Source organism: Schistocerca piceifrons, chromosome 1 (genome assembly GCF_021461385.2).
Source record: "Schistocerca piceifrons isolate TAMUIC-IGC-003096 chromosome 1, iqSchPice1.1, whole genome shotgun sequence".
In the NCBI taxonomy this organism is placed as follows: domain Eukaryota; kingdom Metazoa; phylum Arthropoda; class Insecta; order Orthoptera; family Acrididae; genus Schistocerca; species Schistocerca piceifrons.
This window is the reverse complement of record NC_060138.1, coordinates 546,169,530-546,188,659: the sequence shown is the minus strand read 5'-3', so window position 1 is coordinate 546,188,659 and position 19,130 is coordinate 546,169,530. Positions and strand designations below refer to the sequence as shown.

At 41.3% G+C, this 19,130-nt stretch overlaps 1 protein-coding gene across 3 annotated transcripts in view; it reads left to right on the top strand.

Annotated features, from left to right (window-relative positions):
- Positions 1–19,130, top strand: part of LOC124800121 (protein pellino-like) — a 165,057-nt gene that overhangs the window by 33,467 nt on the left and 112,460 nt on the right. For 2 of the 3 annotated variants that reach the window (XM_047262971.1, XM_047262972.1), the window contains exons 5-6: positions 731–832; positions 2,237–2,416. In XM_047262971.1, the coding sequence (XP_047118927.1) occupies positions 731–832; positions 2,237–2,416 (282 nt within the window). The remainder of the gene's footprint in view (positions 1–730; positions 833–2,236; positions 2,417–19,130) is intronic. The other variant, XM_047262973.1, reaches the window with a different exon arrangement.

The following is a 19,130-nucleotide window of genomic DNA, read 5'->3' as shown; positions in this document are numbered from 1 at the left end:
GTTTTACCGACACTCGTCCCCAACTGTTTTGTGTGGGTGCTGAAGACCTTGCTGTCATGTGGCTACACCAACATACCCATCCATCCATCCATCCAATGTTGAGGGCACACCGTTTCCTTTGTAGACATTGATGTTGGCCAGAGGAAAATGTATAATGCTGTTTGAAAGAACAGTTGTAGAACAACATTGTTCTACCTTACCACACACTTCATTCGTGTGACTGCTTATATGTACCTTCACACAGTGTTTCTAGTCCGATTCAGGAATGATGGCAGTTTGAGACATGGATGCGGATTGCATTGTTGCTGGTTTCAAGTGCCAGTTGGGGTGTTTGTTTGTGTTTGTGTACGTGTGTGTGTACGTGTGTGTGTGTGTACGCTTTGCATTTAAAGAAAACATTTATATCCAGCAGATTCTCTGTTTGTGTAGAATTTGTCCCTTAGCACCACTATCAGCAATGACAACTTGCAATAAATGGAATAAAAATTCACTAAAGACACACTATGATCATGTTTAATGCTCTCATTGGCTATGACATTCACAAAAGAGTGCTCAGAACACTACTGAAAAGTCATTGGCTGTCAGAGAATGCGTGATGTATGTATGCAGAACAAGCCTAAACTCGACGGCCATTGTTTGTGACTCACAGCTGTAGTAGGTATAATGATTATGTAGTACTATGCAGATTGTAAAAGTATTTGTGATTTTGGGAAAAAAAACATTGTTTCAGGCGGCGCTGGATTCAAAATCACATAATGTGATTTACAAGTTTTCCGTCTCTGAAACTGTTCTTGTTCAGTATGCAAGAGACAGAGAAACAGACATGTTTCAGGTAAACCATCATCATGTTATTCTCTTCTCTGTAGTGTTTGTATGGAATGAATTGTTCAAATTGGGAAACTAAAGATATTTGGAATTATATCAAGTGAATAATGTTGTTTTGGAGTATAAATAATGGAAGTAGTGGCACTAACAACTCCCAAAATAGTTGAGATACTGAGTTGTTAAGTAAAGAGAAAAGCTGTCATCAAACCAACCTTCAGTTGAACAGCATAGTGTTTTACTGGGCGTTCGAGGTGATTTGCTCTTGCCTTCCTTCAAACTTTCAACCGATTTAACCAGCCGAATCTAAGCACATAAAATAACTGAGAACATTGTTAGCTTTTGGTCAAGTCTTTTGAATAGGCCTAATAGAATGAACTTACACACACGGCCCTATATGTGTACACACTCTTCATGGCAGTGTTCTCCTGACTGACAACATTGTGCTAGCTCTGCAGCTAGGCTATGGTTGTGTTGGGACAAGTTGATAAAGAAACAGGGAGGGTAGCAAATGTGAGGCTGGGGTGGAGAGAGAGCCATAGGCACAGGGTAGGAGTGGGCCACCAGTAAGTGGGTTTTGGCCAAAGGTAGAAGTGGTAGTGGCCACTTAACTCAACCCATGACTCTTTCACTCATCCTACACTCTCACCCTCCTGTTCGCACTCTTCCACTTTTCTATCTCCCCTTCCAGCCCACTTCTTCACGTCGTGGTATTTTGTGCATAACTCACCGTCCCTTGACTAGAGCAAGCTCACTGGTGCCACATTCCTATCTATGTGCCTGCTGCCCTCATTCCAGGCCACGAGCAATTCTTAACCAACAAGCCCTGATTATCTTGATCTCTGGTTCCCCTCAACAACACCCAAGTCACTGCAGTGTAGCTGCAGTGTCTGCACTATGTAGTTGACCAGGAGAATGTGGCTGTGCAGTCTGGAGTAATTTGTCTGAAAGTTACAGCAGTTTGCAAGTATGAAGGCATATGAGTGATCTGCTCACTGCAAAGAGGGCTGTAGAATACTTCACTGCTCTCTTACTGTCCTACAGCATACACCCCAGCTGTCTCCTGCTCTGGTAATTGGTATTGCTTGAGGAATCACCACATGGGTCACAGTTTATGCTTCTGGCATTCCGAGCAAATATGTACAGGTTTGAAAGACTATGGCTGTTGACTCTTCATGCAATACTTGTATTGCTGCTTTATGTCACCTGTAGTGAACACTACAGTGACAAAGTACCTACACTACACATGCTTACTTGCGAGTGGAGGAAAAGCCACTCATAGCCGTGTGGCCAACAACAACAGTAACCTTTTTTTCTGTGATTCTCCATGTAGTTTTGAGTTGTTTCTTCATTAAAACGTACGTTCTTTGTGGTAAATTTCAGTGTATGTACTAACAGTTTTAACATTTTGCAGATTGGACGCTCAGCTGAGCCACCAATCGATTTTGTAGTCATGGATGTAAATCGACATGCTGGCAGGGCAACAAGTACCGTATCGAGGTATGCATGTCGTGTCCTAGCAGATCGAAAGAATTGCAGAGATGTCCGAATCTTCGCAGCAGGCTTCAATGAGGCTTGCAACATATTCTTGGGTGTAAGTTTATTAGCATTTTAAATCTTTAATTTGCGTAATCTTTTGTTCGTAATTCATCCTGATTACAGATCTTCTCAAATGGTAAATGGCTATTCATCTGATTGGTAATACTTATGAATGATAAGATATGTAGCAAACAACATTGTAAATGAATGAAAATCTAATTTTCATTGGTAACAACAACTGTTCAGTGGAGTGCATATTTAAAGATGCAGACATCCAAATGTGGTGTTTCTGTGTGACGTGAAGCAATGTGATGAGTTGAGGTGAGATGATGTTTATGGCTGTTGACACTCAGTACTGATCTTGCAACACTTTTACTTGGAGTATCTTTTGAAGGTCAAGTTTAATAATTGCAGTGTTGCAGATTATTTTTTCTTTCATTGTAATTAGTCTCCCAGAAATACAAACAATAATCCAGTAATCTTAAACAGATTGTAAGATCTAACTTTGTAAGGGTGAATGTTTTCTTTCTGATCAGTGTCATTATGTTTGTGTACTTGGAAATGAAGACTTCCCTGAAAAATGGGGACATGGGACAGCATTAAATGTCGCAAATTCAGCTTGCAAGAGACTCGGACTTGTTTGTGCCTATCATCTTGCATTCATCAAACTGCTTCGTCAGATTACGTACGCTGTCTTTGGTTTATGTAATTGTTGTTTTTGTTGTTATTGTAATTTAATGCTCTGGCACTTATTGTTATTTGCCTTCTTGATTTCCAGTACAGTGTTAAGTGTTGTGAATTACAATTGCTTAATTTTGTACATTCCTTTAATTGTTCTTTGATCATGACTGAACCAATCATGTGACACAGAACACACTCGAGAGACGACAGGATGGAGATTTTACGCAGCAAAGAAACCAAACAGTAATATAAGTGGGTGGTTCAGCTGTGCATCCAATCTGCAAAAAATTAATACAGCTAGTGCAGACATTGAAAGCCAGTATACATTAAATAGCTGAACCACCGGTTGAGATTGTGGTCATAGACTAAAGTGTCATGCTTGAAGAGCAATGAGTGCCGTATCAAAATACACACATTATGTCCTAGCAGATCGTGACATATAAAGGTGCCTGAATCTTTGCAGCAGGTTTTAATGAAGTGTGAATCATTTGAAGAAATAAGCGGAAAAATGGGCTAACCCTCAAATGCACAAGCTTAGAGATACGTGTTACCACCTGTTGTTGGGTACAGTAACTATCAAAATTGACGTTGTCAGTTTTGATAGTTCCCATACCCAGCAACAGATGGCAATACTTTCTGTAGCAGGGTGTATATGACCCGGGACAACTGGGAGACCCTTGAAAGACCTGGGAATTTTTTCATCCGGAAGAAAACTGGGAAAAACCCGGGAATTTTTTAGAATTCAGGGAATTTTTCATTTTTTTTAAGTTATCAGTTACATTTTTGTAGTTCTGACTGGTAAGAACCGATACTCTAACAAAGGATAGTACTGTATCCCACAACTGCAGAATAATACTTCAACAATAAATCATAAAGGAGAGAGAAAAAAAAAAGATAACAACTTAAATTGCAAAGGAAATGCGCCATATACAACCACACACAGTGCTCATGCAAGTGTCTGCCAACAGCAAAATGTGTCAAAGGCTTTAGGAAGACTATGCAATGCTTAATAACAACAAATTGCCCCTGATGAGCGTGAAGTCACATCTGTTTACATTAGATTCGTTTTAGCAGTTACAAGGGGGCTCATGCGTCATGCGTAATTGAGTCACATTTGAGTAGTGTATTCTCCTGCTTCTGGCTACAGGACTGTGGCTGTTGGCTGTGCAAGCAACTGGATGCTACCAGGAAAAGGGGGTGCCAAATTCATATTCTTGAGCAAAAAAAAATTGTTTCACAAAGCGCCTAGCATCCAGTGCAGTCTATTGGTTATTCATATGATTTTGAAACCCTTCCCTGTTGGTTTTTGAACACATTTTAAGTTGATTTCTGAATGAATCACAAGTTGATTTTTGAATGCGTGCATAGTGTATGTGATGTCTCTGTCAGAAGAATCCTAGTCGCATGTAGAAATAAACTTTTGAAGACAAAAGGGGACGGGGCTATATGAACTGAGCGGAGTGAAGCCGAAGGGATGAATGCCAATTGCTCTCTGATTATGTAGTTGATTGTGTTTGTGAATGATCAGTGGTGTTATAATTACTAGCGAAATCCATAAATTCAGACTACTAGAATGGTAATAGATGACTAACAGGAATAACAGGTGAGAGAGATTATGTGTTATCTTCTCGGTGTAACCAAGAAAATGAAATTTTCACAGAAAATTTTTGGCCAGATCGCTACACTAGTAAGGACCAGTTGTAAAGTCCCTGGGTAGCAGCCGCTTAAGTTCTATTCTGGAAGTAACGCGAAAAGCGTGTTGTACAAACACGTAATAATGCCTAACCAGAAAATAATTGCGGGATAACTAAACATGTGATTCTGGCAGGGTTAGTGAACTTAATCGACAAACAAATTTTGACAATGGTAGGAATAGCTACAGAATTGGTGATGACAAGATTGTTTGTTAGAACGAGAAAGGAGAAGAAACGGGGACATCACACAAATTATGGAAGAATAAGATGATTCCAGTGTATGTAAAAATTTCGTAATACTTTTCGATCTCATGCTTGAGAAACTGGTGCGTATGAATGAAATGTGAAACTATTACATAACATTTTGTTTGTAGTAGGCCTAATAGGCATTTGATATTGGTACTTCATGAATTATATTCTGTCATGTTGTAAAAATGACCATTTGTTCCAAAACAGTCATTTATTTGGTGTGTGTTACAAAACTGCTGCAATATTAGAAAGACCTATTTTGTTTTACGTTGCAGACAGTGACAAAAGACGTAATCAGATCGAGAAACCACACCAGTCTTGGGTATTATTTATGTTAACAGCTTTTTTGGTATTAGGTAATGACGTTTTGATTTTTCATGTAGCAAAAGTATGATGAACTTTGATGAGGTAATAGATTCTTTCGCAGAAAGAAAAGCGTACCATGTAAAGCTGTAGCAAGATTAGAGAGAAAAAAATGCTAGGAGCTAAAGATTGAAGAAATGTGTACTTTCTTGCCTATCTCTTGTCTTTATTGGTTGTATGTATCCTATGTTTAATTTTATGTTGTGCAAAACAGTAAGTTATTAGCTAATAGGCAATAAAGAGTGCAAATCTTCTGAAGAGTTCTTGTTCTCCTGATTACAAATAATCCCATCCGCCTATTAAATGCGAGATTTTTAAGAGGGGCAGGCTGTCAAACAGGCCAACTGGGAGCAGGAGAGCCACCACAGGACATTTCAATTTCCACTGTCCTAAATATAATTTGATGGCATCCATTACAAAATACACACATTTCATTTCCACAGAGCGAAATACAGTGACATGCGGTAGAAGAATGCTTTATGAAGAGGTGTGGCACTGACTTTTGGCAAACTTAAGACCAAATGTCTTACATTTCCGTGAACACACACGTTTTATGATTCAGACTTTTCAGAAAGATGTGCGCTACAAGATGAACATATTTGTGAAAAATCAATTTTTTTTATTATTTACTTATTTATTTATTTTTTGTATTGGCCCAGTTCGCAATATCGTAGATCCGGGGCTGATTCGCAGAGCAGTCTGAGTTATAGTAGGGAAGTGTGTAGTCTCCACGTGACCCGTGTTTACATTTAGTGTTTTTGCTGTTTCCCTTCATTTACTCTCATGTCAAATGAAAACAAAACCGATATCTGTGGCTGGGAGCTATCAAGTGAATTAAAATACATTCACATAATTACGGAAGGCTAAAATATGTCATTAGTTTCCACCTTTCTGACAGTCAAGCATTAATCGCCTTGTGGAACAATGAAGTTATTTCTGTCTGTTTGCTAAAGAAATTTGACTTTTATTAACCTTTCCCGCAGAGGCAGTCAATGTATTTGAAATGAAATGTTTAATTTCACAGTACCGGCTTGTTTCAACTGTTCGCTGCATTTCAAGTGCACGTTTTCATCTTCTAGCACATATGGCATTATGCCATACTAAAGAACCAAACATAATATAATATAATACAGTACTGTTGTTCCAAGAAAATTTACAGTCCGAAAACCACACTGAAAAGCTTAATATCAGGTCGAGGACTACTTCATTGGGAATCTGGACATACGACTGTGCAATTTAAGCACGCACTTTAAATGTGCAAATTTTAGTATGGATCACAAAATTCCGATGCTCTTGGAGTATCCTCTGATGTCTTGTTTCTTTTGTGACATAATGTATGATGTTTCAATGTTTTACACGAACCCTGAAGATCAGATATTTATGTCATTATTAAAAATTTTACTGTCACATTTGTGTGATGTATCTTGAAGTGTAACATGCGCAAAAAAATAAACATTATATGCGAAAGCTTAGCTTCTCTTGCAGCTTATTAACCTTAGTGACTGATATTATATGTGAAAGCTTTTCTTTTCTTGTAGCAACACTATATATATATATATATATATATATATATATATATATATATATATATATATATATATATATATATATATATATATATATATATATATATATATATTAATTTAAACTATTAACTTTCCCTGTTTGTGTCTTCGTGCTACTTACTGATGTTGCTGTTGGCTGACTACATCACATGTCCTATGCTCTGAATATCCACTGTCATCGGCTGGCGAGATCACGTGACAAGAGCTATGACTGGCTTATGAAAGCGCATCGCAATTTCGATTTCAATGATTCGGAGAGTAACATGCAGTGTTTGGTGGAATTCCAACATATAGTTTCGTAATATGAAAATACGCAGTGTACATATTGCTGCACATCAAAGATATTTCCAAAGCGTGTCTTTTTCCCTGAGTTTCGTTTTCTAAAGTGCCGGGAAATTCTATGCCCAAGTATAAAACCATAACTATTGAAAGGATTGATAAGGGAAAATATACTGTCACTTAACACTGGAAAAGTGTGTTTTCACCTGGGAGAAAGTGTGTTTTTAACTGGGAAATCCGGAATTTTTTTTTTCTTGTCCACATATACACCATTTGTAGGCTTCTACATTCGAGGGTTAGTCCGTTTTTCTGCACATCTTCATTTAAGCTTGAAATATTGCTTTCCTCACTTAAATCTGCTGGGCTTGGTTGTAAGTGTTACAGAGGAATGTTGAAGTTTAAATGGGTTGATTGCTTAGCTAATGAGGAGGTACAGAGTAGAATTGGCGAGAAGAAACTTGTGACATAACTTGACTAAAAGAAGGGATTGGGTGATAGCACAGATTCTGAGACATCGAGGAATTGTCAGTTTAGTATTAGAGGGCAATGTATGGGGTTAAAATAATATCAGGAGACCAAGAGACAAGTGTACTAACAGTTTCAAATGGATGTGGGTTGCAGCAGCATACCTGCCAACTCTTCAGATTTAGGTGAGAGACTCGTAATTTTTCACGTTTTCTCCCCATTTGTAGCCTATCATTGTCAAACCAAAGGCATATGTTTTGTAAACTCAGCATTTGTTTTAAGCCAGCAGTCAGAAGTCCTTCACTCATTAGACGTTTTTAGTCTCTTTTACGAATAGGTGTTTACAGAAATCAGGAAGTCGCACATGATCCATATATTGATTGTTATTTTTCCTGTTTTCTGTGCATTTTGTGTGCCTGTTGTCATTGTGCTTAAGTGAAATTGCTTGTTGTTCAACATTTTTGCGATTGGTATAAATATTTATAGAGTGGGTGGTTAAAATGTTATTTTGCTGTAGGAGTCCCTGAAAGGCTTTATTTTTGTTATTTCACATGCATCTTATTTGTCATATTCAAATTATTTTGATTTAGTGTTTTGTTTTTCATTACAGGAAAAAGAAGCATTATTGACTAATTGTTTGTGTTTTGTACTTTCTGCCAATGTGCCATTTGTTAATCACATGGCAGAGAAAGTTTCAAAACGTGTTCAAACAAAAAAAAGCACTGAGAAAATGTTAAATAGTGTCAGTAACAATAAAAAACTGGAATTTGGTTTTAAAAGTGAAAGTGACAAGTTGATACCAAGAAAATGTGCCCAAATAGTGTTTTTATAGCAGTTACGTAGCTTTATGACATACGGAGAAACTCACATTAGTTGCTTTGGGATTATACTGAAAATAGTCATTGTTTTTGATCATTCATATTTCCTGATTTTTAAAACTGAATCTCCCAGATTTTGGGTTTTGAAGGTTAGCAGGTATCCAGTAGTTACTTGGAAATGAGGCACCTTGCACGTGATAGAGTAGTGTGTGGAGTGGCATCAGACCAGGCTTTGGACTGAAGAAAGTGGTGGCATTGACACAACAACAGTAATAATAAGCAACTTTGTAGCCTTTTAAATCCATATTGTGCATAATATTTTCTTTGCCATTTATTCTCGTTACTGATGTGATGTAAATAGATATGGATCCAGTTGGTAGCATTTGAGTGATGAAAGATAAGCACCAAACAACATTGTAAATGAATGAAAATATAATTTTCATTGACAACAGCCATTCAGAGGAATACACATTTACTACCCAACCACAATAATACTGCACTCGGCCTCCTGCAGCTGTTGTCGAAAACACAAGGTGTCTTCGCAAAGTGCATCACTCTGTGAATGAATTCAAGACAGTTGTGCACTTACCATAAAGTTGATCATCATGTCTTTGTGAAATACCACGATAAAAACTCACAATAAACATACTGAAGTACCCCCTCACTCCCAGGTGGAGTAATAGTGTGGTCAGCTAACAACAGATGCCGACATCCAAATCGGGTGCTTCTTAGTGGCACGTGATGAGATGGTGACATTTATGAATGCTATTTCCCAGTGCTGTTTTTTAAAATAGGTTTACTGATACTATTTTCTGAAGGTCAGGGGGAGTACTTACAGTGATGCAAATGATTTTCATAGTAATTCATCTTTCCAAAATACTAACCTTAAGCCAGTGATCTTAAACAGATTGTAAGATCTAACTTTTTAAGTATGTTTCTTCTCTTTCCGATCAGTGTCACTGTCTTCATGTTTCACTAGCAAATAAGGATGTCCCAGAAAAATTGAGGTGTAGAGCACCCATTAATGTCTTACATTCAGGTAACAGAGACTCACAGACGTACTTGTGCCCATCGTCTTTGCACCCACATCAAACTTAACTTGTCAAATTTCTACGTATACTGTCTTTGGTTTATACAGGGTGATTTTTTCCACCATGTACAAACTATGGGGATTGATCAATGAGAGGATGGACATGGAACGAAGAAAGGTGTAATGAACTTATGTCTGGAAAAGCGTGGTTTCCATGCTAGAGACCATTTATTGAATCATTAGACCGCGGTCTAATACGCGATATACAATGCAGCCACAGTTACAGTATGTGTTGAAAATGGTTTCCATGTGCTCTAATGCATGCATATACAGGGTGTTTCAAAAATGACCAGTATATTTGAAACGGCAATAAAAACTAAATGAGCAGCGATAGAAATACACCGTTTGTTGCAATATGCTTGGGACAACAGTACATTTTCAGGCAGACAAACTTCCGAAATTACAGTAGTTACAATTTTCAACAACAGATGGCGCTGCGGTCTGGGAAACTCTATAGTACAATATTTTCCACATATCCACCATGCGTAGCAATAATATGGCGTAGTCTCTGAATGAAATTACCCGAAACCTTTGACAACGTGTCTGGCGGAATGGCTTCACATGCAGATGAGATGTACTGCTTCAGCTGTTCAATTGTTTCTGGATTCTGGCGGTACACCTGGTCTTTCAAGTGTCCCCACAGAAAGAAGTCACAGGGGTTCATGTCTGGCGAATAGGGAGGCCAATCCACGCCGCCTCCTGTATGTTTCGGATAGCCCAAAGCAATCACACGATCATCGAAATATTCATTCAGGAAATTAAAGACGTCGGCCGTGCGATGTGGCCGGGCACCATCTTGCATAAACCACGAGGTGTTCGCAGTGTCGTCTAAGGCAGTTTGTACCGCCACAAATTCACGAAGAATGTCCAGATAGCGTGATGCAGTAATCGTTTCGGATCTGAAAAATGGGCCAATGATTCCTTTGGAAGAAATGGTGGCCCAGACCAGTACTTTTTGAGGATGCAGGGACGATGGGACTGCAACATGGGGCTTTTCGGTTCCCCATATGCGCCAGTTCTGTTTATTGACGAAGCCGTCCAGGTAAAAATAAGCTTCGTCAGTAAACCAAATGCTGCCCAAATGCATATCGCCGTCATCAATCCTGTGCACTATATCGTTAGCGAATGTCTCTCGTGCAGTAATGGTAGCGGCGCTGAGGGGTTGCCGCGTTTGAATTTTGTATGGATAGAGGTGTAAACTCTAGTGCATGAGACGATAAGTGGACGTTGGCGTCATTTGGACCGCAGCTGCAACATGGCGAACGGAAACCCGAGGCCGCTGTTGGATCACCTGCTGCACTAGTTGCGCGTTGCCCTCTGTGGTTGCTGTACACAGTCGCCCTACCTTTCCAGCACGTTCATCCGTCACGTTCCCAGTCCGTTGAAATTTTTCAAACAGATCCTTTATTGTATCGCTTTTCGGTCCTTTGGTTACATTAAACCTCCGTTGAAAACTTCGTCTTGTTGCAACAACACTGTGTTCTAGGCGGTGGAATTCCAACACCAGAAAAATCCTCTGTTCTAAGGAATAAACCATGTTGTCTACAGCACACTTGCACGTAGTGAACAGCACACGCTTACAGCAGAAAGACGATGTACAGAAAGGCGCACCCACAGACTGCGTTGTCTTCTATTTCTTTCACATCACTTGCAGCGCCATCTGTTGTTGAAAATTGTAACTACTGTAATTTCGAAAGTTTGTCCACCTGAAAATGTACTGTTGTCCCAAGCATATTGCAACAAACGGTGTATTTCTATCGCTGCTCGTTTAGTTTTTATTGCCGTTTCAAATATACCGGTCATTTTTGAAACACCCTGTACATGCTATAGCGTGTTCTCTCTCTCACATTTACATCAGCCAGGCTCTCTCTGAACAGTGTTAAAAGCAGCACGAATCCGCTGCTCCAGTGCTTTAACAGCTGGAATAGGCTCTGTATACACGATACTTAAGAGATGACCACATAACCAGAAATTACAATGGTTGAGATCTGGTGAATGAGCAAGCTGTGCAACTGGACCACTCCATCTGATCCATTGACCAGGAAAGACACGAATGAGATGCGTTTGCATGTTACCAGCGAAGTGGGCTGGAGAACCATCATGTAGCAGCTGCATAACCCTTAGTCATCAGTGGCACGTCTTCCAGCATGGGAGGTAAAGTCACCTGCAAGAAACGCCGGTAGTTCTGGCCTGTTAGGCTATGCGGATGGAAGACTGGTCCCAAAGTATGGTCACCTATTATCCGGCTGCACTGATGCTAGTAATATGCTGTCACCATACCATGTGGGTTCTGCATACTATCCCACAGATGACTGTTATGAAAGCTGAAGATTAGACTCCGCGTAAAGGTGGCCTCATCGGTGAATACGATGGATGACGTAGGTCCCAGAATTGTGGTTGCCTGTTGAAGAAACCAGTGACTAAACTTCTCCCGATGTGGAAAGTCTGTCGCTAGTAAGCCCTGCACACACTGTAGGTGATAAGGATAGTAACAATTGTCATGGAGAATGTTCCATTCAGTCGACTGACCCACTCTGTACTGATGGGCCAACTGCCTGGTACTGACACATCGGTCACTTCCACAGTGTTAATCACATTTTTCTCCAAGTCTGTGTCCATACATTTCGGGTACGCCCTTCATGATTTCCTGTTTCAGACATACTGCGAAACACTGTTGGAAACATTGAACGCTGTGGTTGTTGTTCGTGGGGATGTACCTCCCGATACACACTTGCTGCCCGTCACCCATTGCCATTTGCCTTTCCGTAAGTAAACACCATGTTGGCAAGCTGTTGATTCAAATAAAGAATCATTGTGTACAATGCTGTATCACATCCACTACAAGGTGTGTCAGCAAGAGAAATGAACTGGATGCAACATTACCAATTACTATGGTTGTATACATGGAAGAAGCGTGGAGATACTGACAGGTTTCAGATAGATTATATAATGGTAAGACAGATTTAGAAACCAGGTTTTAAATTGTAAGACATTTTTGGTTATGAACTGTAGATTAAAACTGAAGAAACTGCAAAAAGGTGGGAATTTAAGGAGATGGGACCTGGATAAACTGACTAAACCAGAGGTTGTACAGAGTTTCAGGGAGAGCATAAGGGAACAATTGACAAGAATGGGGGAAAGAAATACAGTAGAAGAACGATGGGTAGCTTTGAGGGATGAAGTAGTAAAGGCAGCAGGGGATGAAGTAGGTAAAAAGACGGGGGTTAGTAGAAATCCTTGGGTAACAAGAAATATTGAATTTAATTGATGAAAGGAGAAAATATAAAAATGCAGTAAATGAAGCAGACAAAAAGGTTCAAATGGCTGTGAGCACTATGGGACTTAACAGCTTAGGTCATCAGTCCCCTAGAACTTAGAACTACTTAAACCTAACTAACCTAAGGACATCTCACACATCCATGCCCGAGGCAGGATTTGAACCTGCGACCATAACAGTCCCGTGGGTCCGGACTGCAGCGCCTAGAACCGCACGGTCACCGCGGCCGGCAGACAAAAAAGGAATACAAAGTCTCAAAAATGAGATCGACAGGAAGTGCAAAATGGCAAAGTAGGGATGGCTAGAGGACAAATGTAAGGATGTAGAGGCTTATCTCACTAGAGGTCAGATAGATACTGCCTACAGGAAAATTAAAGAGACCTTTGGAGAAAAGAGAGCCACTTGTATGAATATCAAGAGCTCAGATGGAAACCTAGTTCTAAGCAAAGAAGGGAAGGCAGAAAGGTGGAAGGAGTATATATAGAGGGTATATACAGGGGCGATGTTCTTGAGGACAATATTATGGAAATGGAAGAGGATGTAGATGAAGATGAAATGGGAGACATGATACTGCGTGAAGAGTTTGATAGAGCACTGAAAGACCTAAGTCGAAACAAGGCCCCGGGAGTAGACAACATTCCATTAGAACTACTGACAGCCTTGGGAGAGCCAGTCGTGACAAAACTCTACCATCTGGTGAGCAAGATGTATGAGACAGGCGAAATACCCTCAGACTTCAAGAATATAATATTTCCAATCCCAAGGAAAGCAGGTGTTGACAGATGTGAAAATTACCGAACTATCAGTTTAATAAGTCACAACTGCAAAATACTAACACGAATTCTTTACAGACAAATAGAAAAAAAGATAAAGCCGACCTCGGAGAAGATCAGTTTGGATTCTGCAGTTATGTTGGAACACGTGAGGCAATACTCGCCCTACGACTTATCTTAGAAGATAGATTAAGGAAAGGCAAACCTACATTCCTAGCATTTGTAGACTTAGAGAAAGCTTTTGACAATGTTGACTGGAATACTATCTTTCAAATTCTGAAGGTAGCAGGGGTAAAATACAGGGAGCGAAAGGCTATTTACAATTTGTACAGAAACCAGATGGCAGTTACAAGAGTTGAGGGGCATGAAAGGGAAGCAGTGGTTGGGAAGGGAGTGCGACAGGGTTGTAGCCTCTCCCCGGTGTTGTTCAATCTGTATATTGAGCAAGCAGTAAAGGAAACAAAAGAAAAATTTGGAGTAGGTATTAACATCCATGGAGAAGAAATAAAAACTTTGAGGTTCGCCAATGACATTGTAATTCTGTCAGAGACAGCAAAGGACTTGGAAGAGCAGTTGAACGGAATGGACAGTGTCTTGAAAGGAGGATATAAGATGAACATCAACAAAAGCAAAACGAGGATAATGGAATGTAGTCGAATTAAGTCGGGTGATGCTGAGGGAATTAGATTAGGAAATGAGACACTTAAAGTAGTAAAGGAGTTTTGCTATTTGGGGAGCAAAATAACTGATGATGGTTGAAATAGAGAGGATATAAAAAGTAGACTGGCAATGGCAAGGAAAGCATTTCTGAAGAAGAGAAATTTGTTAACATCGAGTATAGATTTAAGTGTCAGGAAGTCATTTCTGAAAGTATTTGTATGGAGTGTAGCCATGTATGGAAGTGAAACATCGACGATAAATAGTTTGGACAAGAAGAGAATAGAAGCATTCGAAATGTGGTGCTACAGAAGAATGCTGAAGATTAGATGGGTAGATCACATAACTAATGAGGAAGTATTGAACAGGATTGGGGAGAAGAGAAGTTTGTGGCACAACTTGACTAGAAGAAGGGATCAGTTGGTAGAACATGTTCTGAGGCATCAAGTTATCAACAGTTTAGTATTGGAGAGCAGCTTGGAGGGTAAAAACTGTAGAGGGAGACCAAGAGATGAATACACTAAGCAGATTCAGAAGGATGTAGGTTGCAGTAGGTACTGGGAGATGAAGAAGCTTGCACAGGATAGAGTAGCATGGAGAGCTGCATCAAACCAGTCTCAGGACTGAAGACCACAACAACAGCAACTAGAGGGTGCTAGGGCATGAAATATGAGGAACAGTACCACCCTCTAGGAGGAAATCATGCCTGACTTTTTCCCTCTGTACCATTTATGTCCCTCCGTCATTTGATGTCACCAGAACGGACTTCCTTCACCTTATTGGGCAGTTACCTCCCCCATTTTTGCTACTCTGTGTCTTTGATGTGCATCATCCCCGTTGGTGTTCTCCCAGGACCTGTCAGAGAGGTGCCCTTTTTGCTAACCTTTTTAACCAACTTAACCTTTTCTGCTTTCTCACAGGAGCACCCACTTTCCTTTCCGACTCCTCACACATCTATTCCCATTTGGACCTATCCTTTTGCACTGCCCAGCTTGCTCATTGTCTTGAGTGGTTCGTTCTTTCTGACACCTACTTGAGCGACCATTTCTGGTGTGCTATCCGTTTGCTGACCTCTACCTCATCCACGTGCATGCTCAAATGGCAACTTCCTAAGGTTGATTGGCAACTTTACTCCTCCCTGGCAACCTTCGAAGAACAAGATTTCCACGGTTGTGATGACCAGGAAGAATATCTCACAGACATTATCCTTACTGCTGCAAAACATTCCATCTCCCGCACTTTACTCTTTACCAAGTTGTGTCCCATTCCCTTGGTGGACTGAGGCATGCTGCGACGCAATTTGCGCTCGGAGACTTGCTTTCCCGCTTTTAACAGTCATCTTACAATGGAAAACTGCATTCATTAAAAACAGATGTGTGCAAAGTGTTGTTGTGTTCAAAAGAGCTAGCTGTATTTCATTCACTAGTTCTTTTAACAGTTCCACCCTTTCCTCTGTCATGTGAGACAACCTCTGGCAGCTCTCTGGGACCAAGATCCATTGCCCAATTTCCAGGTGACCGTAGCAGATAATGTTATCGTGAGCCCTATTGCTGTCTCCAACATCTTGGGCCACCATTTTGTGGAAGTTTTGAGCTCTTCCCACTATCACCCTGGCTTCCTCCACTGGAAAGAAGCAGAGGAGGCTCGGGAGATACCCTTCTTTTCTTCGAATCACGAGTGCTTCAATGTCGCCTTTACTATGAGGGAGCTAGATCATGCTCTCAGTTCCTTCCGATCCTTCGCCTCAGGGCCAGACGCCATCCTCATTCAGATGTTGCAGCACCTTTCTCTTGCTGGCAAGCACTTTCTGCTTAACACATACAACCGCATCTGGGCAGAGCGCACATTTCCCGGATGCTGGCGTGAAGCCACCGTCATACCCATACCTGAGCCCGATAAGGACAAAAACCTTCCTTCTAACTACTGCCTCATCTCTCTTACCAACTGCATTTGCAAGGTGATGGAACGTATGATTCGTGCCCGGCTGGTATGGTGGCTAGTCTCGCAATTTACTGACAAAGCACAGTGTGGATTTAGAAAGTGGCGTTCTGCAGTTGACCATCTTGTTACTTTGTCCACCCATGTCATGAATGGTTTTCTGTGAAAATCCCAGACTGTGGCCGTGTTTTTTGATTCAAAGAAGGCCTACGACACCTGCTGGGTAACTGGTATCCTCCGTACTCTTTACATATGGGGCTTCAGTGGCAGTCTGTCCTGTTTCCTTCAGGCGTTTTTAAAAGATTGAGTTTTCAAGGTGTGTGTGGGTTCTGCCTTGTTGGACATCTTTATCCAGGAAAACGGTGTGCCTCAAGGTTCCGTCCTGAGTGTTGTCCTCTTTGCTATTGCCATTAACCCTTTAATGGCGTGTCATCTGCCAGGCATCTCCGGTTCCCTTTTTGTTGACAGTTTTGCCATCTATTAAAGTTCTTCACGGACCTGTCTCACTGAGCGGTGTCTTCAGCAATGTCTTGATCGTCTTTACTCCTGGAGCATCGACAATGGCTTTCAATTTTCACAGACAAAACCTTTTGTATGAATTTCTGGTGACACAAGATGGTTTCTCCCATCATCTTTACATCTTGGGCCTGCTGCCCTTCCTTTTGTTGAAACTATGAAATTCCTGGGGCTCATGCTTGATAGGAACCACTCTTGGTCCTCCCATGTGTCTTACATGGCAGCCCGCTTTACGCGGTTCCTCAATGTCCTCCATGTCCTCAATGGTACTTACTGGGGTGCTGATCAAACCACCCTCCTATTTTTGTACCGGTCCCTTGTCCTTTTGAAACTAGACTATGGGTGCTGTGTTTATGCATATGCACGCCCATCCGTCTTACGCCGTCTCGACACTATCCACCATCGCGGCATCTGTCTGTCCACAGGCGCCTTTTACACTAGCCCAGTTGAGAGTCTGTTTGCTGAAGCTGCTCAACTACCACTGTTCTACCACCGTGAGTTTCCCTCAGCAGGTATGCGTCCCGTTTGTCTGCCATGCGTGGCCACCCCTCCTATGCCTCCTCCTTTGATGATTCCTTTGATCATTAGTATGGGGCTTATCCCACTTCTCTGTTACCTCCTAGAGTCCGTTTTCAGCTCTTGGAACGGTGACTTCACACTACCTGCAACTTTCCTGGTGGGTGCGAACCCTTAGTGACCTTGACTTCATGAGGTTGCCCATGTTAACCTTGGCCTCAATTCACTTCCTAAGCCTTCGTCTATCGCCTTCAGTTTCGTGACCTTCGCATGGAACTTCGCGATAATACCTTTGTATACACTGATGGCTCTCGGACTGACTTTGGGGTTGGGTGTGCCTTTGTCATTGGCACCTGTGTCTTTAGATTTCAGCTTGTGGCACAGTGCTCAGTATTTACAGCCGAGCTCTTCACCCTGTATCAGGCCATGGACATAGGCCACGGAGTATGTCCGGTGACACAACGTTTTCAATTGTGTCCTCTGCTCAGACTCACTCAGCGCCCTTCAAAGTCTGTGCACTTTACACCGCCCATCCTGTAGTGCAGCGGGTCCAGGAAAACTGTCACTTGCTCACTCTTGGTGGAGGCAGTGTCATGTTTCTGTGGGTTCCTGGTCATGTCGGTCTGCCAGGAAACGAGGCTGCTGATGCTGCTGCCCAGGCTGCAGTCCTCGTACCTTAGCCCTTGAGTACCTATATTCCCTCCGATGATGTCTGTGTTGCTGTCCGTCAGGAGGTGGTGTCCCTTTGGCATCGCCAATGGTCCTCCCTTCACAGGCATAAGCTCTAGCTTTTTGAGAGTCTCCCAGCGGCTTGGATGACCACCTGTTGGTCCTCCTGCTGGGAGGAGATCATTTTAAGTAGGCTGGGTATTGGGCACTGCCTTTTTAGCGATCATCATTTGCTAAGTGGTGCAAACTCACCCATTGTGCCCAAGTTTTAACTGTCCACCATATTGTGATGGAATGCCCATTTTTGAACCGTTTACATTCCTGCTTGGGTTTGCTGTCTGATTTATCCGCCATTTTAGCAAATGACGTGTGGGCTGTCAACTGCGACAAAGGCCATTTAATTTTTAGTTTTGGATCTCCGTTTCTGTATGGTGTCTTTTTTTAGTCCTTTTTCCTCATGCCTGTTTTTAGCTGTCTTCTATTATGTTAATTGGGACTGATGTATAGCTTTTTTACTCCTGTCTGTCTTTGTGCTCTATAGTTTTGAGTTGGGCGCATATGACTCCAGTTGTTTTTTTGCACCTTAAAGCAAAACAAAATAAAAAACAAGTGACAATATTCATGGTAATGACAAGGTACACGAAACATGGTAAAACAGCACTGGCGAAGAGGAATAGTGGACAAAATTCGAAGTTGACTGCCAGAGACTGACAAGCATTCAGAAGGATTTTGACTACTGCAGCAGAAGTGACTGCAGAATTCAACATGCTTTTGGATGATACTGTGTTGACAAAAACAGTATGGCGGAGCTCCACAAGGCTAACATTCATGGAAGGGCTGCAGTTGCGAAACCCTTACTGATGGAAGCCAATGTAATGCTGCAAAAAAAAAGGCGCCGTGATCATAAAACCAGGACATTTGATGACTAGAGGAATGTGGCGTGGTCCGCTGAATCATCGTTTACGTTGTTTCCCTCAGCTAGGTTTATTTATGGAGACCACCAAAAGAAGCATACAATCCACCCTGCCTACTTCCTACAGTCAAGTATAGGTGAGATTCTGTTAAGATTTGGTTGGCTATGTCATGGTATTCAGCTGGTCCTATTATTACCCTCACCACTGCCCAACATTGCCGTATTCCAAGATGAGAATACACCCATACATACAGTGAAAAAGGTTCAGGTATCATTTTTGGAGGATCATAATATCATCAAACATCA